At 50.5% G+C, this 27,280-nt stretch overlaps 1 protein-coding gene across 1 annotated transcript in view; it reads left to right on the top strand.

Annotated features, from left to right (window-relative positions):
• Positions 1 to 24,808, top strand: part of Adamts2 (ADAM metallopeptidase with thrombospondin type 1 motif 2) — a 240,526-nt gene extending 215,718 nt beyond the window's left edge. The window contains exons 14-22 of the mRNA XM_020166816.2: positions 2,417 to 2,540; positions 4,312 to 4,392; positions 6,621 to 6,787; positions 8,681 to 8,840; positions 10,466 to 10,598; positions 11,405 to 11,612; positions 13,427 to 13,556; positions 14,599 to 14,688; positions 21,431 to 24,808. Coding sequence (XP_020022405.2) covers positions 2,417 to 2,540; positions 4,312 to 4,392; positions 6,621 to 6,787; positions 8,681 to 8,840; positions 10,466 to 10,598; positions 11,405 to 11,612; positions 13,427 to 13,556; positions 14,599 to 14,688; positions 21,431 to 21,891 — 1,554 coding nt within the window. The 3' untranslated portion in view covers positions 21,892 to 24,808. The remainder of the gene's footprint in view (positions 1 to 2,416; positions 2,541 to 4,311; positions 4,393 to 6,620; positions 6,788 to 8,680; positions 8,841 to 10,465; positions 10,599 to 11,404; positions 11,613 to 13,426; positions 13,557 to 14,598; positions 14,689 to 21,430) is intronic.
• The last annotated feature ends 2,472 nt before the right edge of the window (positions 24,809 to 27,280 follow it).

Raw genomic sequence — 27,280 nt, 5'->3', positions numbered from 1 at the left:
TGGTGGCGTGCTCCCACACCCCAAGCTATGCAGGAGGGCGAGGTAGGAGGATCACAGTCCAAGACTGGCCCAAGCAAAAGTGCAACTCTATGCAAAAAACTAATTAGAAAATGCAAAAGGGCTGCGGGAGTGGCTCAAGTGGTAGAGCACCTGCCTAGCAAGTGTGAGGCCCTGAGTTCAAACCCCACTACTGCAAAAAAGCACAACGAAAATTGTGTGTCAGCATTGAGGAAAAATGGCAACAGGTGACTTTAACATGCTTAAGATCTGACAGATAAAGTCAGTTTTCTCCATTTTCTTTTTTTCTCAGCTTCTGTAGCCCTGAAAACAAAACCTCAGAGCAACTGTTCTGGGGATGCAGCTGTAGCTTCACCTTTTCTTTGTCTCTGTGATCTCTTCTCTTCCAACCAGTTCAATTTCTAATTAGTCCGTTGCTGTAAATGAGCTCCAAGCCTGGTTAGAAAGGGCCTCCAGGAAGAACTCCTAATCCAGAGTCTTGTGATGGACTTGCTTCCATCATATGGGGCTTCAGAGGTGTCCTCAATGCTGTTTGTGTCTCCAGAGCCCGTGTGCACACTAGGGCCCACCTGCTGCTATACCTGCTAAGGATTTTCACTCCTTGCCACTCTGCAGGCAAACCTGAGCACTAAGTCCCCTTAGATGAGAGCTACATCTCCAAGGAGAGTATGCCCAACTTTCCCTCCCTCCCTGCTCTGCCTCCCCTTCCCCTTCCTCTTCTTCCTCAGCATTGTCTCCATCCTTCACTCAGGACAAACTGCTAGGCTGTGTATGAATGCTGTACCATGGTCATCTCTCACCATCGCCACAAGCCTGATAGGCAGGACTGCTCTGATATTATAAAGCGACATCATGTTACTCTGTGTGACATGGTGCAAAATAAACTCTGAGTCTGAGAGGGCACCCTCCAAGACCACAGTCAGGAAGTGACTGCTGTCTGCTTTTAGCTCAGACTTCTGAGCCTTAAAAGACACAGTATATCACGTCCCAGTATACCATGTCTCCTTCCTTTGGTAAAAATCACTCTCTCAGGAGCCATTGAAATAAACATACTTATGCCTTGGTTGTTTTTCTCCCCCTTCTCACTTCCAAAAAAGAGTCAAAACATATGTGGAAACACAGATCAAAAAACCCAAAGATCATGAATTCCTATCCACATATTGAAAAAATGCTGCACGAGCCACCACTCTGTAGCCCTTCCATGGTCCTGAGCCCCTGCCCCAAAGGTCCTTATAAGACAAAACTTAGAAATCAAAGAGTAACTGAAGATGTAGCTCAGTGGTGGGGTGCTTGCCTAGCATGTATGAGGCCCTGGGTTAGATCCCCAGCATGGAAGGAAGGAAGGAAAGAAGGAAGGAAGGCGTGAGGGAGTAAGGGAGGGAAGAATGGAGAGAGGGAAAGAAAAGAAGAAAAGGAGGGAGGGAGGGAAGGAAGGAAGGAAAGAAGAGAAGGAAGAAAGGCGAAACAAGAACAGGAAAGAAGGAAGGGTGAGAGGGAGAGAAAGAAAGAAAAGAGAAGGGAAAGGAAAGAAATGGATCTGTCCAGAGGTGGTGGTGTTTAAAGGAGGAGGGTCCTTAAGGAAGAATTGGCTCAGAGCTTCCTGGTGGCCAGGGTGAGGAGGGAAACCTGTGATGCTATTGTGCACTCTGGAACAGCCATGGGGAGCAGATTAGCTCAGAGCAGAGCTCATAATCTCTGCTGCCCTCTGAGAGAAGTCAGTCTGGGCATCAGTGTGGAAGTGGCCTTCAGCAGGGCAGCGTGATATGCACAGCCTCTGACACTGGAAATGGAGTGCTGCTAGGGTTACAGACAGTAAAAGAACCTGAATACAATATTGTCTCTGCCCTGGGCAAAGGAACATCTCCACTCTGTGCAGAATAATTTTAGTTCCCCGGAGTGATAGTGTTGAGAGGATCAGGTGAGAAAATGAGGGCAAAGGTGTCCCATGCAGCTTCTGCCACTTGCTGCCCCACACCTGAAGGCAGACTTAAAAGGGCATTGTATTCCGAGAGTGAGGGACAAAACAAAAGCAAGGCCAGTGCTAAGCTTTGGATGGAGTCCCCAAGAGGTCACATCTGGGCTTGAGCTCTGTGAATGCTCCTGGAGAAAGAACAGCATGGAGCTCGCTGGAGGCCAGCTGGGCCGTGCCAGGACAGCATTGGGCACATGACCCCATTTGGGTACTGCAGCAGCATTCTGCAGGCCATGCTGTCCAGATGCATAAACTGAGGTATAGTGAAGCAAGGGTCTACCTTGCTTCTTCCACTGTATCAGAAGCTGTTAGAAAGGAGGCACAGACCATGAACTGCAGGAGGTACAGGTGCCAGGGGCCCTGCAGCACACTGGCTCCAGCAAGGAGGAGGTCTCAAGTGCCCCCTGCCCCCCTCTTCCCCTGCAGAAGGTGGGCTGTGATGGGGTGATCGGCTCCAGCAAGCAGGAGGACAAGTGTGGCGTGTGTGGAGGTGACAACACCCACTGCAAAGTGGTCAAGGGCACATTCACTCGCTCGCCCAAAAAGCACGGTGAGTGAGCCCCACCCAGCTACCCGGGCACCTCTGTCCATGCATGTGCAGGCATGGCCTGGCCTGCATCTCCCCTAGGGCTCTGTCTGGGTTCATGACCATTTAGGGCTAGGGTCTGGGAGTCAGGTAAAGGGAAAGTCTTAAATCAAGGCAGCCACAGTGAGTATGGAGGAAGGAAGGAAAAGGAGGGCCCAGGTCACAGAGTCAAGACAAAGAATGCATAGGTTGACCTCACTAGAGGTCAGGAGCCTGTAGAAGGCACCCCTTCTCCAGCCCTCTAGCTGCACAACCCTCCTGCTCCCTCCGTCTCTCCTCCTGCTCATGGCTGGCTAACAGCAGGACTTCCTTGGGCTGGTCAGCACAGACAGTGCCCTGAGGGCCCTGTCAGTTTGTCTCCACAAGCCTAAGGGATGGAGACAGGAAACTGAGTCCATATTTTTTGTTACTGTAACAATATACCTGAGGCTAGGCTCACTTTTAAAGAAATGAGGTTTAAGCTGGGCACAGTGGCTCACACCTGGAACCCCAACTATTTGGGAGGCAGAGATCAGGAGGATCATGGTTTGTGGCCAGTCTGGGCAAAGAGTTCAAGAGACCCCATCTCACCCAATAAAAGTAGGGTGTGATGGTGCACACCTGTCATCCCAGCCATGTGGGAAGCATAAATAGAAGAATCGCAGTTTAGGCCAGCCTGAACATAAATGTGAGATACTATTTGAAAAACATCTAAAGCAAAAAGGGCACCTGCCCAACAAGTGCAAGACCCTAAGTTCAAGCCACCAAAAACAAAGAAAAGAGAGAGACAGAGAGAGGGAGGGAGGAAGAAAGGGAGGGAGATATACCCAAAACCCAGCACTGGGCTCTGGGAAAACAGCCCTGGGCGTGAGCCTCTGTCCTAGGCCATTTGATGTTGCAATAACAAAATACCCAAGACTGGGTACTTCATAAACAAAATGTGTTTGGTTTGTGATTCCAGTGGCTGGAGGGTCCAAGCAACATGGTGCTGGTGTCTAGGCGAGGGCCCCCTGGCTGTGTCACAACATGGTAGAAAAACAGGAAGGGCCACATGTGGAAGGGGCCAAGTACGTGGGAGAACTTTACAGCCCACTCCAGGGAGAACTAAGTAACTCTACAAGACCAAGGGTAGAGCCCCATGACCTAATCGCCTGCCATTTGGCCCCACCTCTTAAAGGTTCCACCTCAACACTACTGCCGTGGGGCCAAGCTTCCCACATGTGAACTTTTTGGGGATTCCCTCAAACCATACGCAAATATAGTAGTCTTAACTCTAAGCTCAGCCAGTCTATCTCTGTTTTGCTTCTTATAGAAGGCTGTGGAGCAAACACCAGGACTTGGCTAGGGCTGGGGTCAGACCAGGCCTTTTAATCAGGTGCCCAGCATTGGCCTCACCACAGTCCAGCCAGGCCACACGGCATACACCAGCCCTCCCTTTTAGACAGGGGTCTTAGATTCCTTTCCTGGCAGGACTGGGAGCTGGATTTCCCGCTGAGTTCTCAGTGGAGGGGGCAGCTGGGAGGATAGCTGGGATTTGAAGGTGAGCAGAAAGGTGGGACAGGAAGCTTCTGCCAGCCCTGGGCTGTGGTCCAGATCAAACCCTGGTTGGCCCCTCTAGGTAGGTGGCCAAAGCCTGGGAAATACAGTAGCGTTGGGAGAGCCTGCAATGGAACCGTCTTCAAAGGCAAAGCCCCTTCTCAGATCATGTGCTTTCAAGTCACCCCTTCCTTTCTCATCTGCCATTTTTTCCACAAAGATTATATCAAGATGTTTGAGATCCCGATGGGAGCCAGACACCTGCTCATCCAGGAGGCAGATGCTACCAGCCACCATCTCTGTGAGTCTTGGAGCCCAGATAACTCAACACCTCCAGACCTGGCTCTTCTGGGATGGGCAGAGTGCCAGGGGTCATAGGCCTGGGTGATGTGGTCAGGACCTGAGCCGGGGCAGCCCTTACTGACAAATAGTCCCAATCCACCTGTCCCTCCACCCTGTCCAACTGGAGGGCCTTTCTTGGGCTCATCTCTGTGCAGAGAGGCCAGGGCGTGGGATCAGAGGGCTCCCTCAGGCAGTGGCTGTGGAGGAACATGTGTCCAGGACAGGCCACGCCCCTCCAGCCTGCACAATGCTGTGAAGCCCCACTGCCCTGGGGAAAGCAGGCAGAGTCTGTGATTAGCAGGCTTCTGGGAGGCACCCCCAACACTCACAGTGACCAGAGGGCACCGAGCCAGCAAATAGATGGGCTCCCATAGTGTTTTACATATTTTCGATTTATTTGTTATCTATTTAATTTATGCTAGGGATCAAACCGAGGGCCTCATGCATGCTAAGCATATGCTCTACCACTGAGCTCCACCCTAGCCCTTTCATTTGAAATTCAAGAGATTCCACCTAACCTAAGGATTTCTGGCATCTCTTGGAAACTGAGATATTCTCACGACTCTACGTGTCCCTTCCCAAGTGGTAGCCTGGGCCCATGAGGTGGTGCTGTCCCAGGATGCCCAGGACCCCTTTTAGGGGCTTCACCTACCTGCTCCTCTACCTCAGGAGGTGTCTGGGTCTTGCTTCCTCAGGAGTTGTGGGGCTGGAGTCACTAGTGATGCCGGGGACCACCAGGAGGACTTTAAATCAGTCCTTTCCCCCAATCATACCTTCATCTCTATCCCCTGGGGCTGGACTGGGTCTGGCACCCCACTGTTGACAAACCTTTCACTCACTTTAGCATTCATATTTTAAAAAGAAACTTGATAGCACCACCCTAAGTGCAAAACCAGTAGCACTTGCCTTAAGTAAAAGGTAAACATTGAAGTCAGTTCCTAAGCAAAAGATGTTTCTGTCCCCACCAAGGTTTCAGATTAATGGGGCATGGCTCAAGTGGTACAGCCATTGCCTAGCACACACAAGGTCCTGAGTTTGACTCCAGTACTGCCCCCAAAAAAGTTTTCAACTAAGGTCTCTGAACCCAAGTGCCACCCTCTCTTCAACAGGCAGCTAGTGCTAGAGAGAAGTTAAACACCACAGGCTCTCTTCACAGTGACTTGTGCAGGAAATTATTTTCTTACTTGTGCCATGTCTATGGTCCCCACACAGTCATACAGTTCCACCCCCACCCCCACAATGGCTGCCTTCCATACTACAGGCATTGAGGGACTTCCTGACCAGCCAGGCCCTCCTAGACCATCTGTGGATATCCAGAGGCTTTAGTGGCCCATTCTAGTTGGGACAGGACTCCTTGGAGGATGTAAGTGACACCAGTCACTGATGGTGTGGGGTACCCTGACTTCCCAGCTGAACATGTGCTCACCCAGCTACCACCCCACCCATGTCTTTGTGTCTAGCAGGTGCCCTGCCAATCTGCCTGGAGGCCTCAATATTAGTCAGCTTCATGTTACTATCATAAAATGCCTGAGGCAACTAACTCATAAAGAGAAAAGGTTTCTTTAGCTCATAGTTTTGGAGGTGTAGAGACATGGCTCCTGCATTGGCTCAGTTCTGATGGAGACAGTGCATGATGGCACATTAAGGTAGGAGGGCATGTAGGAGCAAAGCAGTCAGAGCAAGGATGACCAGGGTCCCACCATCTCCTTCAGGGGCCCATCCCTAATGACCTAAGACCTCCACTAGGGCACACCTCCCAAAGGTTATACCACGTCCCAATAGCACCACCCCAAGTGACCAAACCTTTGGGGGATATTCACCACCCAACCATAGCAGCCACTGAGAGCTCTGACAGGTGACAGGGAAGTGGCCTTGGCAGCTGTAGAGCTGCTTCTTCAGGGAGTCCCAAGCCCCCAGGACCCAGTGGGCTGACACAGAAAGGACCAATGTGGATGGCAGTCCAGTCCCCATGGAGCAAGCAAGGGCAGAGTATGGCTTCCAGCATGATTTGTGCTATGAGACACAGGGACAGACCCCCAGCAAGTACAGATCAGGGAGACCAAAGGTCCTGCTCCCCACAGTCCTCCAGCCGTCCAAAGCTACAGGTCCTGCCAGCTTCTCCCAAGTGGGCCTGGTCCTGCCTTGAGTGACTGTGGCTGGTTGGAGGCTCCCTTTTCCCATTCTCAGCCGTCAAGAACCTGGAGACAGGCAAGTTCATCTTGAACGAAGAGAACCATGTGGACCCCAATTCTAGATCCTTCATTGCCATGGGCGTGGAGTGGGAGTACAGGAACGAGGATGACAGGGAGACGCTGCAGACCATAGGCCCCCTCCATGGCACCATCACCGTACTGGTGAGTCGAGGGGGGTCTGGGATCACCGCCTCCTTGCTTCTCAGACAGGGGTGCAAGTGGCCCTAGGGAAGTATAGGGGGCTGGGAGCTCTGAGCCTCCCTGTGTTCTTGGGGCCACTCTCCAAACAGCCGCCTTGGCCTGCTCTGGTTTCCAACTCCATGTGAGAGCCAGAAACAGGCCCTGGGACCCTGGGCCATGCACTAGCCCCTGGTGACTTCAGGCAGACTCCACTCTAAGGCTCTCTATTCCTTGTCCAAATGGCACGCACAGCTGCCATCCGTCACGTGCATTTGTGTCTGCTGTCACACTGAAACCCTGCCACGCCCTGGGAAGTGATGGGGACCAGACCCAGGTCATGTTGGATTCTGCGTCCAAGCAGGACTGAACCCCATGTCTGGGTTCAGGACCATAGGCTGCTGCTGGTTATGGGAGTTCCAAGGGGGCTGGATTTTCAAATCACTTTTTACATTTTAATTTTAATTAATTGCATAAGTGGCATATTTTAGATTTTTTTTAAATCCAAACCCTACAGGTAAGGTTCCAGTCCCCTAAGGTGAGCGTGCTGGGGTCTGGGTGACTACATGGGGGCATGCACCTGGGGAGCAGCCACTGGGGTGACCAGGTTGCTTTACCTACAAGAAGTTGCACTCCTCCTGCACCAACTCGCCACTTCTTAGGCCTTTGGTGACCTACCTGCATCACTGCATATGCATTCGGTCCTCAGAATTCACGGTTTCTGTATTTGTAAATTTGCTTACTCGCTAAAATGTATGTGCAATCCCCAAACGGACATTCGCAGAGCAGTGAAAAGCGAGTCACGTGACAGACATGTTCCCCACTGAGGTGGGACCGCTCTGTGCTCTGTCTTCTTATTTTAGTGCTCATCATGAAAACATGTATCTTTTTTTGCATTCTATTTAGAGTCACATATTTTGTGATTTTTACCTTTTGGGGGAGGTGATTTTGCTATTTAAAATGGCCCCTGAGATATCTAGTGTTTCAAAGCCCAAGAAGACTGTGGAGAAGACCTGTTAGAGAATGACCATCAGATGTGGGTCACTGCGCTGCTGGCCGTGAGTTCAACGTTAATGGGGTGACAATATACATTCTGTCTTTAAACTGACATGCAGATAAAACAAGCTTTATATTTTGATTGGTTGGCAAAAATGTTGTGTCCAGGAGCTCACAGGATCCTTAACTCTGTACAGATGCTCCAACTTACAGGGGTTTCACTCCCATAAACCCATCGTAAATTGAAAACACCATACAAAAATGCACATGCCTGTAATCCCAGCTATGCAGAAGGCATAGGTAGGGGGATCACAGTACAAAGCTGGTGCAAGCTTAAACACAAGACCCTCTCAGAAAAAGTTCTAAAAGCCTAAATACCCTGGGTGTGTGGTTCAAATAGTAGAGCACCTGCCTGGCAAGTTTGAACCCTGAGTTCAAACCCAGTACTGCCAAATAAAAAGCATTGAATTCACCTAACCTGTTGACCATAATAGCTCAACAACACAGCACAGTGCAGAGCTGGTCATTTCCCTCGTGATGGTGGGGCTGACTGGGACCCACAGCTCCCATCATGAGAGAGAATCATGTGGCCTATGGTGAGCCCAGAAACAGATCCACGTTCAAAATTCCAAGTGCTTAAAAAGTCTAAGTATTACATCTGTTGAATGTGTGTCAGTTTCACTCATTGTATAAAGTTGAAAAAGCATAAAGCCAGCCATTGTAAGTCAGGGACTGTCTGGATTTCCCTGGGGGTAATGGTTCAGTAATTGGGAATTCAGTGTTTGCCGTGACTTTATAGAACATAACTCCCGTGAATGATGAGAACTGATCACAAGTCTGCCTCAGGCACTCACATTCACAGCCATGTTGGGGTGGGCCTAGGTTATCCCAGAGGGAGATGCCCGGATCTCGCTGACATACAAGTACATGATCCACGAGGACTCACTCAATGTTGACGACAACAATGTCCTCGAAGACGACTCTGTGCGCCATGAGTGGGCCCTGAAGAAGTGGTCTCCCTGCTCCAAGCCCTGTGGCGGAGGTGAGGGTTTTCCCATTGTGGGGTCTCTAAGTTGGATGATAAGAGCAACCACAAGCAGGTGGTGCATCCCTTGGTGTCCTGAAGCACGTGTCCTTCAGGAGGTGGGGACTGGATACACGGTCTCCTGGGCAAGGGGCTTCCTGAGTCAACAGTGCCCTACTGACTGTGGCCTGAGGTTGGTTTGCCTTGGCATGAGTCAGGCCCAGGGAGACTGGCCCCAGAGGCTGGAGAGGTCTTAGTAGCCTTGGGTAGACAAGGGAGGGGTCAGAGGGTAGTTGGGAAGAGCATGTGCTTGAGGCATCAGGTCAAAGGTCACCAGAAGAGCCTGTGGGGGATTGATTCCCTCCCTCCCTCTGTTCATCTGGACCTTCATGGGCAGCTCCTCCCTACCCTGGACCTCAGAGTGCATGGTTGAGTAGGACATGGGACCTACAGATGGACAGGGAGCCCTTCTCTGTACAGAGTGGGGGCTGGATGAGATAGGAGCACGTGGTCAATACTGACTACAAGGGATGGGAGGGAATTCCTCCTGGGCAGATGGCATCCCTAGCCTTCTATCGTGCTTCCACTGTCCCCATCTGTACACACCATCTTGGGTATAGTGCTCTTCAGTTCTTCATTGCTATAACAAAATACCAAAGGTAGTTGACTTGTAAAAAAGAAAGGTTATTTTCATTCAGTTTAGGAGAATTCAGTCCATGATCAGTTGGTCCCATTGCTTTGGTCCTATATCAAGGGGTAGGCGCACATGGCAGAGGAACCTGCACCCATCATGGCAACCAGGAAGCAAAGAGACAACAGAGGGCAGGATTCCCACTCTCCCCACTGAGGTCCTAAGACCTCTAGGCCCCACCTCTTAAGGGTTCCACCATCTCCCACTAGCGCCACAGGCTGGGCACCAGGCCTGTCACATGTGGACAGCAGGTGCTTTTTCTGGACACAGTGGCTTCTGCTCAGGCTTCTCCTCACTGTCCCCCCACTGGCTTTCACAGGCCAGAGCCACCTGAGATGTCACCAGGCTGCCTGGTCATGGATGTATTCTCTTGTATATGCTTTGGCATGGTGGAATTTTTGGCTCCATTATTCTCTGTCATGAGGGGCTGTCGTGTGCACTGCAGAATGGAGCAGCAGCTCTGGCCTCTATCCACTAGATGCCCAGCTGTGTCAACTAAGAATGTCCCAGACATAGCATAATGGCCTGGGGAAGACCATCTCCCACACTGAGCACGGCTGCGGGAGACTGTGGTGGAAGGAGCCATGTGGCTGTGCCCCCAGGGTTGACTCATGCCAGGCTCCCTCTGTGGATTACGAAAAGATGGAGCAAATGACTAAGTGATGAAAGGGGAACAGAGACCCCACACACACCAGAAGCCAAGAAGAAGCAGATGAGGGGGGGAAGTGGCCACTCTCTCACCCTCCTGCCCTCCCTCAGCCTGGGGGGCTGGGCAGGCACCATGCTGGATTACCTCCAAGGTTGCCTCCCAGCTCAGGTGCCTTGCTCCATCCTCCACACCATTTTAAGAGCAGGGAGGAGAATGGGCCTGGTGCTGCCAGTTGAGCCAACCCCCAAGCCCTCTTAGGGCTCTCAGTACCCCATTGAGCCCCCTCAAGTACTCTGTCTTCAGGGTCCCAGTTCACAAAGTACGGCTGTCGCCGGAAGCTGGACCACAAGATGGTGCACCGAGCCTTCTGCAGTGCCCTCCCGAAGCCTAAGGCCATCCGCCGAGCTTGCAACGCACAGGAGTGCTCCCAGCCTGTGTAAGTGCTGGAGAGGGCCTCCGGCCCAGTGTCCCTCCCACTCAAGGGGAGAGGCCACAGGTGCTCCATGGAGGGAGGGGGGTGGGGTCTGAACCTCCCAGCAGCTCTGGGCCTGGCATCACCTGAGGTATTGGGTGGGTTCTTTCTCATCCACCATGCTTTATGGCACCCAAGAGGCTGCAGGTTGAAAGGTACACACCAGCCTCAGCTTCAGACCTGCTGATGGAAACACTATTGTGCACCATAAAAATGACAGCAAATGGTGATGTTCAGGTGGGGAAACGGAGGCTCAGAGGGTCCAGGGCAGGCAGCAGCTTTGGTCCTCGGGCCCTGGGGTTTGACAGAGCTGCATTTCTAATCCCAAATGCCTTTCAAGGGAAGATGGCTGGTAAACAGACAGGTGGGGGCCGTGCATGACAGGGGCTGAGGGAGTCCACACTGCTCTTGAGGTAGGCGGGAGAGTTTATGACAGTATCAGAAGGTGAGGCTGGGGCAGGGCCAGGAGCCTGGAAAGGGACAGGAGGCTGGCAAAGCCTCTCAGCCTTGAGGTCTTCATGGCCATCTGCCCCATCAGGGTCCCCAAGCAGTGGACATACATGGGATGATCCAAGCCTTAGTTTCCCCTTCATGCAAATCTACACAACCAGCACCTTTGTGAGAACAGGAAAGCGTTCACCCAGATAGGGAGCAGACTGACCTCTCTGTGCTCACTGTCCACCTGGGCCACAGGGGGGACCACAGAAGCTCAGCCAGCCTGGTTCTCCATGGCCGCAGGGGACTAATCGTGTGTCACTCTGCCCTGACAGATGGGTCACAGGTGAATGGGAGCCTTGCAGTCAGAGCTGTGGGCGGGCTGGCATGCAGGTGCGCTCCGTGCGCTGCATTCAGCCACTGCACAACAACACCACCCGCTCCGTGCACACCAAACACTGCAACGACAACCGGCCTGAGAGCCGCAGGACCTGCAACCGCGAGCTGTGCCCTGGCCGATGGCGGGCCGGGCCCTGGTCCCAGGTAAGTTCCCCTGTCCCTGTACCCTTGACCCCCATACTTGGTCAAGGTGTTCCACTTTGGACACAGCTCCTGCCCTAAGTCACATCTCATAGATAACCACTGGTCAGTGCCCTGCTGGCAAACACAGTGGTTGTGTCTTCACAGCCCAGGCAAAGGCTCCAGGGTGCCATGGGGATCTGGAATCCTAGGACACTGAGGGCAGCCTGGGACCACAGCACCGTGGGATGTCCAGGGCTCCAGTATTCTAGCAGAGGTCGGGGTGCCAGTAGGAGGCCAGCCAAGATTGCAGGAGGGGAGATGAGCAAGGAGGGGTTTAGATTTGTGCTGGAAAGAATAATGAGGCTGGATGGAAGGGCTAGCAGACAATTCTGTAGGCAGGAGCTGAACACCAACCAAGGCCAGGCCAGAGCTGGCTTCTACACTGGCAGCCAGCTCACAGGCCCTAGTGTGTTGGGGACCCCGAGACCACCCTCAGGCTCAGAGATCCATTAGAAGGACTAGAAGTTGTCTCAGGGCTACCGTTTGTTACAGTGAGAGGATGCAGAGTAGAATCAGCAGGGGCAAAGGTAACTGAGCAAAGTCCAGAGGAAACCAGGTGACAACTTCCAGGTGTCCCTGCCCAGCAGAGTCTCAAGGGATGCACTGAATTCTTCTAGCAACAATTTGTGACAACACATGTGAAATACTGCCTTCCAAGAGCCTGGGTGTCCAGGTCTCTCATCAGTGCCCATGCAACAGACACCAGACCCCAGAGGGAAAGCAGGTATTCAGTATAAGTCACATTGTTGTACGAACTCCCTAAACAAGCTGGCCCAACTTGCCCCAAGGCTTGCAGCATGCAAATGCACCTACTCAGAAGGACCACCAGGGGCAAGCAGTCCTTGGGAATGGGCAGGGTTTGAGCAACCTGAGTCTGCTTAGTCAACTTTTTTGTATCCTCAGGGTGAGGACTCGAGTTATCCTTGGGAAAGGTTAGGCTGAGTGGGGAGCCATGCCAGGGTTCTGAGTGTAACCCCCACCACCCCCAGTATGGGGAAGCCCAAGAGATGCCATGCCATGGTCTGGAGGGTGCTGGTGGTAGAGCCTATGTCCAGAGGAAGATTTTGGGGGAGTGACTGCCAAGACGCCCTGGGATGGTCAGAGACCCAGTCTCAGCAAGTGGCTGGTGGTGTGCACCTGTCATACCAACTACAAGCACAAACAGGAGGATTAGGTCCAGTCCCAGCATAAACAAGACCCTGTCTCAAAAATAACCAATGCAAAAAGGGCTGGCAGGTAGCTCAGAAGAAGCAAGTGTGAGGCCCTGAGTTCAGACTCCAGTACAACCAAAAAACAAAAGTGAGTAGAGACAGGAAGCCAGAGTCAGAACGGGACAGGTCCAGCAGTAACGTCCCACTAGGTTTTCTTTGTTAAAGGTTTGGCCGCACCTTCCATTATGACTATACTGGGGATCAAACTTCCAATACATGATCCTTTGTGGGACACACTCAAGCCACATCCCAACCATAGCAAGAAGGGAGATGCCACTGAGAACCCAGAAGTGCCAGTCCCTGTGTGGCCACTGCATTTTCACATTTTAACTCCAAATAGCTCAGAACGATGGGCACATACAGACTCTGTTTAGAGCCCCAGGATATCAGACAGCCACTGAGATGGGACAGCGCAGCATGTGACTCTCGCTCCACCTCCTACCCCATGCCACCTCCCACGTGTCACAGATCACATGCCTGGGGAAGATGGGCTCCTTCAGCTCTTCCAGATCTGAGGCCCAGCATGGGAGGTGGTCCCTGACTGGCAACATGTCTCCCCTATAGTGCTCGGTAACCTGTGGCAATGGTACCCAGGAGCGGCCAGTGCTCTGCCGCACCGTGGATGACAGCTTTGGTGTCTGCCAGGAGGAGAGACCTGAGACGGCCAGGATCTGCAGGCTTGGCCCCTGTCCCCGTAAGCTTTCCACTGTCCCTCATGCCACCCCTCCCTACTCCCCAGCATGCAGCAGCCCAGGGAGAGGGGAGGTGGGAGTATGGTCAAGCAAATTCTGCTCTTTCCTCAAACTGGCTAAACTGACATCCAGAAGGAGAAGCTAAGCATGACTGACAAGGGCTTGGACTTTCCCTAGCACAAAATAGAGGGAATTGACATTTACTGTGCACAGACCTGGGCCAGGCTGCCTTGCAGACAGGGAAGGTGATGCTGGCACCCTAGCCCTGTCTTCATGGCCCTGGCTTGTTGGTCTGGCTGTGGACTCCAGAGTCACAGTGACCCACCCCACAGCAAGACCCAGCTGATGGGATACCTGGGGCCCAAGGATAAGGGGTGCCTGGTGCCTATGAGGTAGACACCTGAGTGTGGTAGACACCTGTGTGAGAGGTGTGGTCCAGTGAGTAAGGGGTGCCCATGTGATTGAGGGGGTGCCCTGCAGGGTTTGAGAAGAACAGTGAGAACACCAGAATGGATGCCTGACCCAGTGTCACACATACGTCTCCTTTCTTGGTCCCTACAGAAGGTGGCCACTACAGTTGTCATCTATCTGGGGAGGGTGGTGGCAGCATTTCTCATCCCCACTCTGCTACTGCCCTGGAGCAGAGCTTGGTTGGAGAAGCCTGGGAAGCCCGGTGGGCTGCAAGAGGCAGTGTAGCAGGGCACAGATTGAGAGGTGGCAGGGCCTGCGTGGGGTAAAGGACCCAGGATGATTGCAGAGTGGCAAGAGGTGGGGTGACTTCTCCCAAGGGATGCTCTGAGTGTCCCATGTAGGAGAGGCGCTACAGCCCCTTCTATTGGGAGGATGGAGTCGGGGGTGGAGAGGGGTAGTGGCACTCGAGTCCCTCCTGTTGGAAGGATGAACTGGGGTGCACCTGGAGCCCCGCAGCTGCAGCCTCTGGGAGGGGCGTGGCACCTAGAGTCCCTGTTTTGGAGGGATGCAGCTGGGGGGCGGGGGTAAGGATCCCACCCGGAGTCCCGCAGCTGCAGCCCCTCTTCCCTGTAGGGAACACCTCGGATCCGTCCAAGAAGAGCTACGTGGTGCAGTGGCTGTCGCGGCCCGAGTCCGACCCGCCGGCGCAGAAGATCGCGTCAAGTAACCGACCCGTTTATAACCCCGCCTCTGCCCTCCAGTGCATGCCCTGCGCCCTGTGGAGCTTGCCCTGGGCGCCCCTCCTCTCTCTCTATGGAAAGCTCCCCTGACTCCGGGCGCTCGCTCGCGGTTCAGTCTTTCTCCGGGCTCCGTGCTCGGCGTCTCCTTCGGAGCTGGCGCCGCCTAGCGGCGAGCGAGGCCGGCCTCGGGGAGGCCCGGCCGGGGGCACTGGCCTCTTGTTAGGGGGGGCCGGGACCTGGTTGGCGATGGCTTGTAAAGGGGCAAAGATCTGTCGTGGTGCTGGAGGGGCCGGAGGCCACAGTGCGAACGTGACCACTTGGCCATGGTGACCGCTTCGCGGGGCCACATCCCTCCAGGCTGAAGCTGCAGGTCCGAGTCCGAGAGGACCCCCCCCCCCGCCCCGTCCCCTTTCAAATGCCGCCCACTAGCAAGGCGAGGTTACAGGGGTCTCTGGGGCGTGCGTTTGTGTGTGTGTGTGTGTGTGTGTGTGTGTGTGTGTGTGTGTGCCGCCTTGCTAGGTGACCGGACCCTCCCCCCACAAGTTTCCGGGGTGTCAGGGGCTTCCCGGCTGCCACTGCTGCTGCTGCTGCTACTGACCCTTTGCTGAGTGTGTCCTAACTTGTGACTGGCCCGCTTCCGTCGGCCTTTGCATCCAACCTACGCAGCCCTTGACCCCTGTCCCCTGTTTTCTCAGGGGTCTGGTCAATAAGGAGGAGGCAGAGGGATATGTCCCTCCATTGGGACACTGGGGACACCACCACTTCCATTCTCTGTCCACTTGCTCCAATGGCCTTTTCTCATCGTGTGCAAATGACCCCGTCCAGAGGGTTGAGAGAATGAGAGAGATTGATTGGTTGATGATTGACTGTCTGATATGGATGTGCCTCACCTGCCAGTATGAACAACTACAGAATTACCTCAATTTTTATTGCTTTTTTGCTTCGAAAAACTATGTAGAAAATGCCTTAAAGTTGAAAGGTAACAGAATTGGCTGCTAACTCCAGCCTCCGAGGGGGAACGTGGTCCAGGTAGGAGGCAGGCACTGGAGGTCTAGGGAGAGCCGGTCCAGTTCACCCACTTTTCGCCAAGGGCAAGGTTTCCAGATCCAGCCGGCCTTGCTCCTTCCCCAAGCACTGTGTGTGGAGACTGCAGCACACTTGCTCCATCCATCCTTGAGAAAATGGGTCCCCTAACAATGCCCACCTGGCCAGTTGGCGCTGACTGTTGCATGGAGACCCCAGAGGGGGCTCCAACAGCGCGGCCTTACACCCAGAGGGTGACGCACCTGGGCCCTTAGCGGTGATCAATGTAGCATTCCCGCCCTTGCACCCCCAGCCACCTCCATCTGTTAATATGGCAGCCCCCCTGGACCATGCAGCCTCCTCCTCCCTCTCCTCCTCCTCCGGCACTAATTACTGTTATGTGAATAATCGGTGTGTAACTTCCTACTAATCCTCACGACTGTTAACTTCCAACTTTGACGAGGCAATGTGAGTGACCTTCGTGGCTGCAGAAGGCACAATACGGTCCTGAGCGTTGTGCTCTCTGTCTATATGCACTTTGGTTTATCAGGGATATTTTATTAGTGTTTTGTATGTATTTAATGACGTATTATATCGGTTCCATTGTCGTTGTTGCTTTTCTGAGTTTTTTTTGTTTTTTTTTTTTAATGAGACAATATTAGCTTGTGCCAAAGTGACTGTGAAAATGACCTTTTATTCTTAACTAATGATGGAACGACCTCCTGTCATGCATCCCACAAATAAACTCAATAAAAGTTCAGTGAAACTGGGTGCTTGAGCTCAGCAAGCTAATGGCTCATTCTCGTCACCTTCAGGGCGGGCACCGCCAGGAGCTGTGCGGCTCATTGCTGTCACATGGATTACTGGTTTCTGATTTGAATGACCTCACCGACTCCCTTCCCCTAGCCAGCACAGATATCTTAGGGCCTGTCTGCCACTAAGACACATACCAAGGCATTTTTCAAAGTAGGACGACAAGGCTGTCAAAACTCAATCCAATTTTCAGTGATCAGCGCTAAGAGAATGTCTAGCTTCACTGCGCCTAGGTGGCGGTCTCGAAGTCAGGAAGAGGATCCAGGGTAGCTTTCGCCCCTTCTTGGATCACAGCATATGGCATGGGAACGTAAGGTTCAGGTGTCACCTATCCCGAGCCACCATCATATCTCAACCTTGAACTACCTGTTCAGCGGGAGAGGTGCCCATCTGGCTGTGGGCGGGGGCCTGGGCCAGCCAAGGAGATAGGGCAGTGGTGGCTCTCTCTGGGCACCCAGCCTGTATGTAGTTACTAGCATGTAAGCATGAATGTGTGCCTGTGTGCACAGTCCTGCCTGCCTGTGCCTTTCAAGTTCTGCCCTTAGTAGCCACAGGGCCTGTGTGTCCCCTCACGTTGCTGACCAGGACCAGGCAGTGGGTCAGTGTTCGAGAGGGACTCCTGACCTGGGGCCTTTGCTGCCTGTCCTGCTGTGTCCTACAGGTAGGATCTCTCTCCTTCCTTCCTTTCTTTCTTTTTTTGTTGTTGGATTTTTGGTTTGTTTGTTTTGGGGAAGTTGAACTCAGGGTCTTGTACTTGCTAAGCAGGCACTGAACCACTCCTCCAGGTTTGTTTGTTTGGTGGAGGTGTGGTTGAGCTCAGGGCCTTGTACTTGCTAGGCAGGCATTCCTCCGTCCCCCTTTGCTTTACTTTTTTTTTTTTTTTTAAATAAAGTCTTGATTTTATGCCCAGGCTGATATGAACCACTGTCCTCCTATTTCGACTTTTCTTATAGCTGGATGACAGGTGCGTACCACCAAGACCAGCTTTTATTGGTTGAGATAGAATCTTGTTTGCCCAGGCTAGCATAGAACCCATCTCTGCCTCCCAAACAGCTAAGATTATAGGTGTGAGCCACCACACCTAGCTTCTCCTCCCGTTCCTGTGCCAGAGATCAGGAAGAAAGAGCAGGAGGTCATGAGAAAGAATGACCCAGCATCTTGGAGGTGGGATTTGCTTCAGGGCCCTGGGCCAGGCCCCAGCTCCAGGGAAGTCACAGTAGCTATGACTGAGTCCAGTTGCCTAGAGCTCTCTGGTCTTTCGTAAAAGTAATCATAGCTCAAAGGAGACAGGAGCACCAAGGACAGTGGTGTCCTACTCCCCAGAAATGTCTCTGTAGTACAAGTCACCTCTAAAGGGGCCTCAGGTTAGAGCTGGGAGCCTGACTCCCAAAGGCTCACTGGGGTGCTGTGTGCCCGGGGGACATCCAAGGCACATGGAGGGAAGGGGTGCCACTCCGTTTTGAAACTATTTTCATGGCCTTTCCAGTGCTGAAATGAGGGCATGAACTCATCACACCTCTATGGAGCAAAATAAGTGAAGTGTTCTCCATAGAGTTTTCCAGAGCTGGAAGATAGGAGGTGATTTATATGGCTCACAAACATGGCGTACACACTGCCCCCACAGCAGTCCCTTCTAGTTCTCTTTAACCTTGATGTCAACCTCAGGGAGAAAGTCTCCATTTGTACCAACTCTAGCCTCTCACACCTTTCTTTCTTCCAACTCAATGCCTTGCAGGAGAGTGGCTCCTTAAGAGTTTCTTGAATTAGAATTTGGCTTTAAAATTGACTTAACAGGACTTAAAATTGTTATTTGTACCCATGAACCTTTATCTACCATACTTGCCTTCTATAATAGTGGTATGGATGTTTTCTCCTAAAATAAATGTTAAGTTTAAAGAGGAGATAAATAAAAGCAGACTGCTAAGCAAGTATTAATCCAGATGGCCTTCAGCGAAAGCCAAGGCTGTGGGAGGGGCACACAGATGATGACGTGTATAAAAATGTGGTTTTCCTCAATGGTTTAATTTTCATTCACTAGAAGCTAGTAGGTCTCACTAGTTACTTGCTACTGGAAATGGTAGAAGATCAAGTATTATAAACCAAAATTATTATCTTTGCCACTCAGTGCCTCAGGACACATCGCTCAGCCCTTTGGAGGTGTAATTTGGTTTTAGGACCTCCGTAGATGTTCAGTCTCTTATATAAAAAGGCATAGCTTTATATAAAAAGGTGGCGTGGCTGGAATAGAGCTGCCTAATAAGCTCAAGGTCTTAAGTTCAAGAAAAAGGAGGGTGTATAGTATTTACATAAAACCCAAGTCCATCCTACATATACCTTAAATCATTTCTAGATGATGGGTAACACCTACTACCGTGTAAATGCTGCGTACCTAGTCATGATACTGCATTGTTTAGGACAAAGAAAAAACTCTGTGCATGTTTGGTACAAATGCATTGTTTTGCCAAATATTTTTGATCTGTGGTTGGTTGGCTCCAAGGATGTAGAATCTGTGGCTGTGAAGTGGCAACTATGTTTTCAAATTTTCTGAGTTGGTATGAGCATGACCAAGCAGTTGACCATGGCCTTTTCAGTTATTTATTCACTCGTTGACTTATTTTACTTTGCAACAACTGAGAGCAGTGCTGTTGCCCAGAGAGTGTTAAATGGAAATCAGACATGGAAGTCCAATATGTAAACCAGGTAATGGAGAGGTGTCCTACAGAAGGAAGCCCAGTCCTCGGCTATCTATTTACACAGTGGGTGTTTGCTGAGTGCTTTCTCTTTGTCAAGCCCTAATCCAGGTGAGCCCTTGACGAGGGCTCAGCCAACTTTTCCTACAACCAGCCAGATAGTAAATATTTTAGGCATTGGATCCTGGAAGGTCTGTATCACAACTAAACACTACTGTTGTACAGGGAGAGCATCCAAAGACAATAAATGAATGGTGTGTGTCTGGGTTTCAATAAAACTTTTTTGATAAAATCAAAAATGGACAGATTGGTCCATGACCATAGCTTCTGACTCTCATAACAGCTGTATAACCAGCTCTTATAGAAAGTCCCCCTGTGTCCCCAGGAGTACTATGATAATTGTTTTTTTCATGCTGAGAGGGGAGAGAACTGAATGAGGGTGGGACAAGGGGCAGGCCAGACTCTATCCCTCTTCCTCAACTTCAAACAGGGCAGTTCTGATTTATTCATTTCTTGTACTGGAATCTATGTAACATCTGTACATACTACCAGTTTTAAAATCCTGAAGGCCTCATCCCAGGTCCTTCTGACTTGGTTCTGGGGTGGTCCCTTAGGCTGAGCTCATCTGCCTTCCCTTCCTGGGTTTTTCCTGAAGTGCTGATTTGTTTTATGATCCTCATTGGGAAGCTGTAGCCAATTCTGTGTCCTCCTTATTTTGGCCACTTGGAAGTACATTGCTGAGTGGGTCTGTCTCTGGTGGTCTGTGCCCCACTGTTCTTCTTGCCTATATCTTTGTGGATTTAAAGACCATATGTTCTCCTTTGGGGCTTCCTCAGTTATTCGCATCTATCCTTTTCAGATTTATACAGGTGTGCATTCTTGAGTCATTGAGTTTGGCTTTGGGGTAGGGTGGGACTGTGTCTCCCTATAGCTCAATCTGACCATGGGGACTCTCAGAATGAGAGTCCTTCCCTTCCCTCTCTCTCCCTTCTTCCTTTCTTTAACTGAGTGATGAGATCATCTGAGGAGCATGAGGGGAAGGAAGCACATATCTGAGACTTGTGTGAGAAATATCTGAAGTCGTCACTGTGGAGAGAGAAAGGTGGCTGAGCAGAAAACCATAGCGGGAAGAGCTGAGCCCATTGAGCTCAGAGATCAAGAATTTATGCTGGATCAAATATCCCCGTCGTATGACTTGTTCTTTATAATTGAATGTGTTTTGCAAATCATCTCAAGTTTTGTGCCTTGGAATGAGGTGGTAGAGGACAAGGAAGGGAGGATGACATTTTAGGAAGAGAGAGGGACAGCAAGGGGAATGATGGTGCTGAATTAACTGATCTGGAAGCAGAGTTGGGGATGGATCAAAGAGAAGGCACCCATGCAGAGAGAGAGAGCGAGCGATGCTCTGGAGTCAGGGCCCTGTGTGCCAGCTAGACCATGGACCATCAGTTTCCTGGGTAGGAAGGAATGAGTACATGCTGGGCAGAGGACTAGCCTCATGAGAAGGCATTTGGATTTCTTGGGAGACTGCCAGAAGCTCAGTGTAGCAGAGTAGTAGGTGGATAGAGCAGGGGCAAGCCAGGATGCCACTGGGTAAGTTGAGGCAAACATACAAAAGCCCATGCAAATTTGAGTGGTGTTTCAGTTTTCATTAGGCACTGTTCAGAAACACTTGGGGAATGTGAGTAAGAGAGTGTAGCAGGGCATGGCGAGGCTCTGGGATTGCCATGTTGAGTTTTAGGAATTGGCTCTTTTAGGTTTAATTTTGCTATAGTTAGTACTTATGAATTATTGTAAGGTCAAACCCTGCCACAGATTGCTTTGGGGTTACCACGGGGTTGTCAAGTGTGAAGATCCCAACCAAGGCCCATTCTTTAAGTTAAGCACTGAAATCACTCTCTAAGAACAAACATCTCAAGGTCTGAGACACACTGAAAAATCTAGATTCAGCTGGGGCTTGCTTGCAGGAGGGGCGCATCGCTCACAGCTTGTGCGACAGCACCCTGGGGTGGGTGCCTGTGGAAGCTGCCTTTCTCGGGAGGCTTGGACACTACCACCACACGGACTCCCCCTATGAGCTCACTTCTCTGCGCTGTCTCTGATCTGTCTCATATGCTTCCTTCAGCAAGCTGCACCTGTGGGAGACCAAAGTCCCCCTTACCTTGTCCTCTGGTTATTTGTCCCACTTTTCTCTTTCAGAGGGCCACTGCCAAAGCGACAAGTCAATGTTCTGTAGGATGGAAGTCTTGTCTCGCTATTGCTCCATCCCAAGCTACAACAAACTCTGCTGCAAGTCATGCAATCTGCAAAACAACCTTACCAACACTGACGATGACGGGATGGAGCCGCCACCCGGGAAACACAATGACATCGACGTGTTCATGCCCACGCTCCCAGGGCCTACTCCGGCTACACAGGTGCAGCCTTCACCAGGTCCCCCACTGGAGGTCCCTCTCAATGCCTCCAGCACCAATGCCACTGAGGACCACCCAGAAACCAATGCCGTAGATATCCCCTACAAGATCCATGGCCTGGATGACGAAGTTCAACCACCCAACCTAATTCCTCGTCGACCAAGCCCATATGAAAAGACCAGGAACCAAAGAATCCAGGAGCTCATTGATGCCATGCGGAAGAAAGAGTCACTCGGAAAGTCCTAATAAAATGGAAAGATAGCATCAGTAGCATTTCTGTCCTTGCTTATAGAGATATTCCATGGGATCACAAATCCTGTGTCGTTGGAGATGATGCCAAAATTCCTGATTCCAAAAAGTTTCAAGAAAAGAAAGAGGGGGAATGACATTAGAAACACACATGTGTAGGTGTGAGCAAGACACCAGGAATGACCTAAGTCCTGCAGTAGTGTTGGGTGTGGAGTGGACAGGAATGCAGAGGTTCTACAAGCTGCATCAGTGAAGGGAGGCTGAGGGACAACTCCAACAAAAGCAAGTTTGCCCCAAGTTGCTAAGCAGTGCTTGGAACTCTTTCTTTCCTTGGTGATGTCACACATTTCCTAAGAGTCCCCAGGCCAAGCCATAGCCCCCTGGGGACTGTTAGGAGACATGGTGACTTATTTCATGACTGACCAGGTGCCCGATGAGTACAGTGGGGTGGAGGTTATGAACCCCAATGTCTTCGAGGGCCAGGCAGGTGACAAGAATGAGTATAGTAGCTAGTTGGGGACTGTGACCAAGCTGATGGCCACACCCATCAAGAGCTGATCGTGAGCTTCCTTCAATAGCTCAGCTGGTAGAGCAGAGAACTGTAGAAGAGCTGATCGTGGGCTCCGTCCATGGTTGCCAGGGTGAAATCTTTCTTCTCCACAGACAGGGAGGTTTTTCAGAAGTCTAGGTTTTCTTGTGAAAACGCTATCTTTAAAGGTCAACCCTTAGTTTTTCCTAGGAACCTGGGAGTCTCTTACGTTCTAGATCCACCAGGCTATGGCTTTTGGCCTCAGGTTCAATCATTAATCATTAATTAAGGACTTAGGAAAAGTCACCTGACCTATTTGGTGCTCACGTTGTACTGTGTTTGACTCTCAGTGGAGTTTGGGCTGTGCGGCTGTCTAATTCTTTCCTGGAAAATGACGAGAGTCCCGTATCTGGGGACATAAAGACAGATCCAAACAGGCCAACACAGCAGGAAGACAGTCTGTCTCCCTCTTCTCCACTAACCCTGGCCTTGCTCGCTGGCCCCCAGGCTCTTAGGGGAAGTGCCCCAGCATTGTCCTCTGGTCCCCTTGGTCCCAGACCCCATGCCTCCCCAGAGAGCCTCTGCCCCTCCCGTAGGTGCATTAGAAGACTGAGGGAGCCACGTGCTCTGAATGGACGATCAGTGAGGGTTCCAGACCGGGGTCTCCCTTCCCAAGGTAGGAGTGCCGTCACCAGAGTGTGAGATGCGGCTTTGCTCCTGAGGCCACTTAACTTCAGAGGACAGGCTTCCTCTGATTGGCCCTGTCCTGCCCCACACCTCCATCCCTCAGAAGTCCTCTACCCCAGCAGTGACCCCAGAGTTGTGGAGGCACAGCAGGAGGTGGAAGGCCTGCTTCATCTTCTGCTCTTTTGGAACTTAACTCCTATCCTTGGCAGAAAGGGCATTTGGTGAGCCAGATGTGAGTGAGAGGGAAGTAAGAGGAGGGAGAGGTGAGTGGGGGATGGGAGGGCACAATCTTCGCCCCTCACTACACTGGTATTCTGTGACCCGCAGCTCCTTAGCCAGGCCTAGCCAGATGCATAATTCTGAGGCTTTCCATGTGCAGGGAAGTTAGGGGCTTTGTATTCTCTCCAGTCATGGGCCTTCAAGGCCTCTTTCTTGTGGACTCATACAGATGAGGGTACCAAGACTTGGAGTGATCACAGAATGGCTTCTTGCTTTGGTATTTCGAGGTGCTAAAGGACGTTTGTCTGAATCTGCGTGTGTGAGCATGAGTGTGGACAGTAAGGAACAGATAAGCGTAGAGACCAGTAGGACGGTTCTGGGACCGTGCTTACCTTTCCTCTGGGAGGTAGCCGGCCTCCCTCGGCCTCCTCCCTCTACCACTGCTTTCCACACACACCCCTAATGTTCCATGTCCTGGTGTCCCCCGAAGAACCAAACTGGAGAAGATGTTTTCAGTGTCCGTCCCAGCTCGTGGCTGAGGACAGTTCTGCAATCCTGCCTGTCTGTGGGTAGGAAGTGGATCCCGTGGCCTGCCCTTGTTTGCTGAACCCTGGGCAGCTGGTGTCATTCATGGGCTGAAGAACATGAGAGACATTCGGGACTAATGATGGCCAGAGTATTACTTAGTTTCCCCCGTCTAGGGGGTGGGGGTGGAACGCTCCACCCCCACATCCCAGCAAAGCAGGGATCACAAGACACCCCAGGTGGGGTATTCTCCAGGTTCCTGTTCTGTGCCTGAGGGAGAAAGCCGCCCTCAGAAACCGAAGTCCCACCTGGCAATTGCCCCACAAGCCACTCTCAGTGCCTTGGGCCACAGAGCCAGAGTCCTCTCCGGCAGTGATGCTCAGACATCTCTGCCCAAGGATCACAGTATTCACCGGGCTCCAACTGCCCGAAGTGCAGGACCACGTGGAGAGCTGGCTTGGGGTCATCATCAGCTTCCCCTGCCAGCTGTGTTCCCTGCATCCCCAGGGGGGCAGGTGGATGTCTTCTGGCTGAAGTCTTCAACGTCATGTTGACACTCACGCTGCCCTGTGTTACCCAGAAAACCTAAAGTACCCAAGAATCACTTCTCATTCTTGGAGAGATTAGTGCTAGATTTTGAGGATCTAGCTCTCTGACTTACTCCTTTTGGAAAACCCATGGAATCTCATGTATAAGCCTTTCATTTGTATTTTAAAGGTTTTTTTTTTGTCTATTTTGAGTATATAAATGGTGCTTAATAGTGATGTCTATGTCAGATGAAACGTTACGATTTATTTACTCCCCTCTGACCACATGGAACCACCAAGGTGCTGAACTTAACTCACAGAATTTATCTTATTGATAAGAGCTATCAATATTTTTATTCTGTATAGCAAAATTTGACTTTTATAACTTATTAAAGTTAAAGCGACTGTGTTTTTGCAAATCATTACTGTGTGTTATCTTGACTCCTTTATTCTGCACCTCCAGCCTACATCTGGGCAGAAGGATGTGTCACCTTCACAAGCCAACCTTATAAGGTCCCCCGTCTCCTTGGGGGTGGGGGCACCAAGCAGTGCTGAGTTAGTCAGCTACTCAAGTCAGAACCCAGTGGGGACAAGAGACACTCTTTCCCAGCCCCCCATGGAGTTAGCACCAAGGAACATAACTTAGCCAAGAGCCCCCAGCCAAACCTTCCTTACAACCCTTCCTGTCCTGTGATTACAGTTGCCAGAAAAAAAAAATACGAGATGTAGAGTTATATTTGAATTTCACAGAAAAAAAATGAGCTTTATAGTATAAAAAGTGAGACTACACTAAAAAATCATTTGTGGCTTTTCTGGAACCCAATCTTAACTGAGTCTTGGGTTTTTACTTACCAAATTTGTTCATCCAACCTGTGCTCACCATTACACTTTTAAAGACAGCTCCATTCTCTCTGCTATCTTGGATATCAGCAGGCACTAGGGACAAGAAGCATTACAGGCAGACTTTCACATAGCACCTATTCTTGCAAGTATTCCACAGGCACTTTTAAAGAAATTGTGCTGGGCGTGGTGACTCATTCCTGTAATCCTAGATATTTGGGAGGTGGAGATTGGGAGGATCACAGCTCAAGGACAGTCCCCAGGCAAAAATTTAGGGAGACCTCATCTCAACAAATAAGCCAGATGTGGTGCACACCTGTGATCCTAGCCACATGGATTATGTAAGTAGGAAGATCATGGTCAGAGGCCAGCTGTGGGCAAAAATGAAAATCTACCTGAAAAATAACTAAAGCAAAAAAGGGCTGGGGCATGGCTCAAGTGATATGCCTTGCAAGGCCCTGAGTTCAAACCTCAGTACCTCCAAAAAATGTAGTCGTCAGTTATTGGGGACAGCACACCATGCATGCCCCTGATATCAAATTTGTTAAATTGTTATTCAAGTACTCTCTGTCTTCAGAATGTCTGTTCTGCCAACTTGACAGAAAGCTTTTTAATAGTGCCCACGGACTGTGGCCTCACTGACCCTTCTATAACAACTGCAGTTGTAGCAAAAATTTCCCTTCTTTTATAAAAAAATAAGCTGCTTTACTATTGGGGGGGTCACGCTTAGAGGACCATACACATGTCTAGTTGTTATTATCTTTTTGGTGACATCACCCTTTTATCTTTGGGAATTGATCAATTTTATTTCCAGAAATAACTTATCTTGACATCCTCCTGCTGTCAGAGGCTGCGGATCAGGGAGATAACACTTCTACCCCTGAACTGTCAAATCTTCCACGTCCTATATGTTCTGCTTGCACTCTGTAAATCTATAATTTTTAATACATCTAGCTCATTTTGATCAGACCATTTAGCCCAATCCAATCAACTCCATCTCTGACACCAACATCCTCTGCCTTCCTCCTGTGCTCCCTGTCCTGACTTCTGGGTTCTTTTCTCTACTTCTTGTCTTCTTTTGGGTCGGGTGTTTTTCCCCATCTCATTTTAACCCTTTGGGAGTTTGATGCCAAGTAGAACTTTGATGTTGATGAGCGTTTGAGAAATTTCACCATGTGCTCTTGACCTACAGAAACCAGCCCTCTTTAAACAATGCAAATTCTTAAACCAGTGCTCTCAAACTATCAATTTTCACTTTGCCTCAGACTAATAAAATTAAAAGGAATTAATAGACACATGAAATAATGCAACGACATACAAACTACAAATCAGTTTTAAAACAGTTTTGAGGTATAATTGACATACAATAGGGTGCACATATTTACGAGTAAATTTTGACAAGTTCTGAAACCTGTAGTAAATGGGGAAACATCACCACATTCAAGACAGAGAACATATCCAGCAGCTCCCCCAAGTGTCTCTCTTGGCAACCCCGCTCTCATCCCCAGACAGCCACTGGCCTCCTTTGCATCACTAGCATTAATTTTCACTTTCTAGAGTTTCCTAACAATGGAATTGAATAGTCTCTAGTCTGCTGGAGCCTTGGGTTTAGATTGGAATGTGTCACTGAATACGTCAGCAGCTCATTTTCTTCATTACCCAGTAGTAATCCACTGGATAGACGTTGTGGTTTGTTCATTCATTCACCAGCCATTGGACATTCAGGCTGCCTCTGCGTTTCACTTCTTACAAAGACAGACCTGTGGACATCTCTATAGGTGTTTGCACAGCGTGTGATTTCCTTGGGCAAAGACCTAGCAGTAAAATGGCGAGACAGTATTGTAAGTACATGTTTAACTTTTCAGGACCTCTCAGATACTTTCCTTGTGTCATTTCATGCTCCCATCAGCAACATGTGAGAGTTTCAGGTCATCCTGTTGTCACTGGCACTTGACACTGTCAGTCTTCCTATGTCAGTCATTCCTACAGACATGCAATGGTTTCTGGCTGGAGTTTCCATTTGCATTATTATTATTATTATTATTATTATTATTATTAT

This window comes from Castor canadensis, chromosome 16 (genome assembly GCF_047511655.1).
Source record: "Castor canadensis chromosome 16, mCasCan1.hap1v2, whole genome shotgun sequence".
NCBI classification, from domain to species: domain Eukaryota; kingdom Metazoa; phylum Chordata; class Mammalia; order Rodentia; family Castoridae; genus Castor; species Castor canadensis.
Note: the sequence above shows the minus strand (reverse complement) of the source record. Positions and strands in the feature narration are given on the sequence as shown.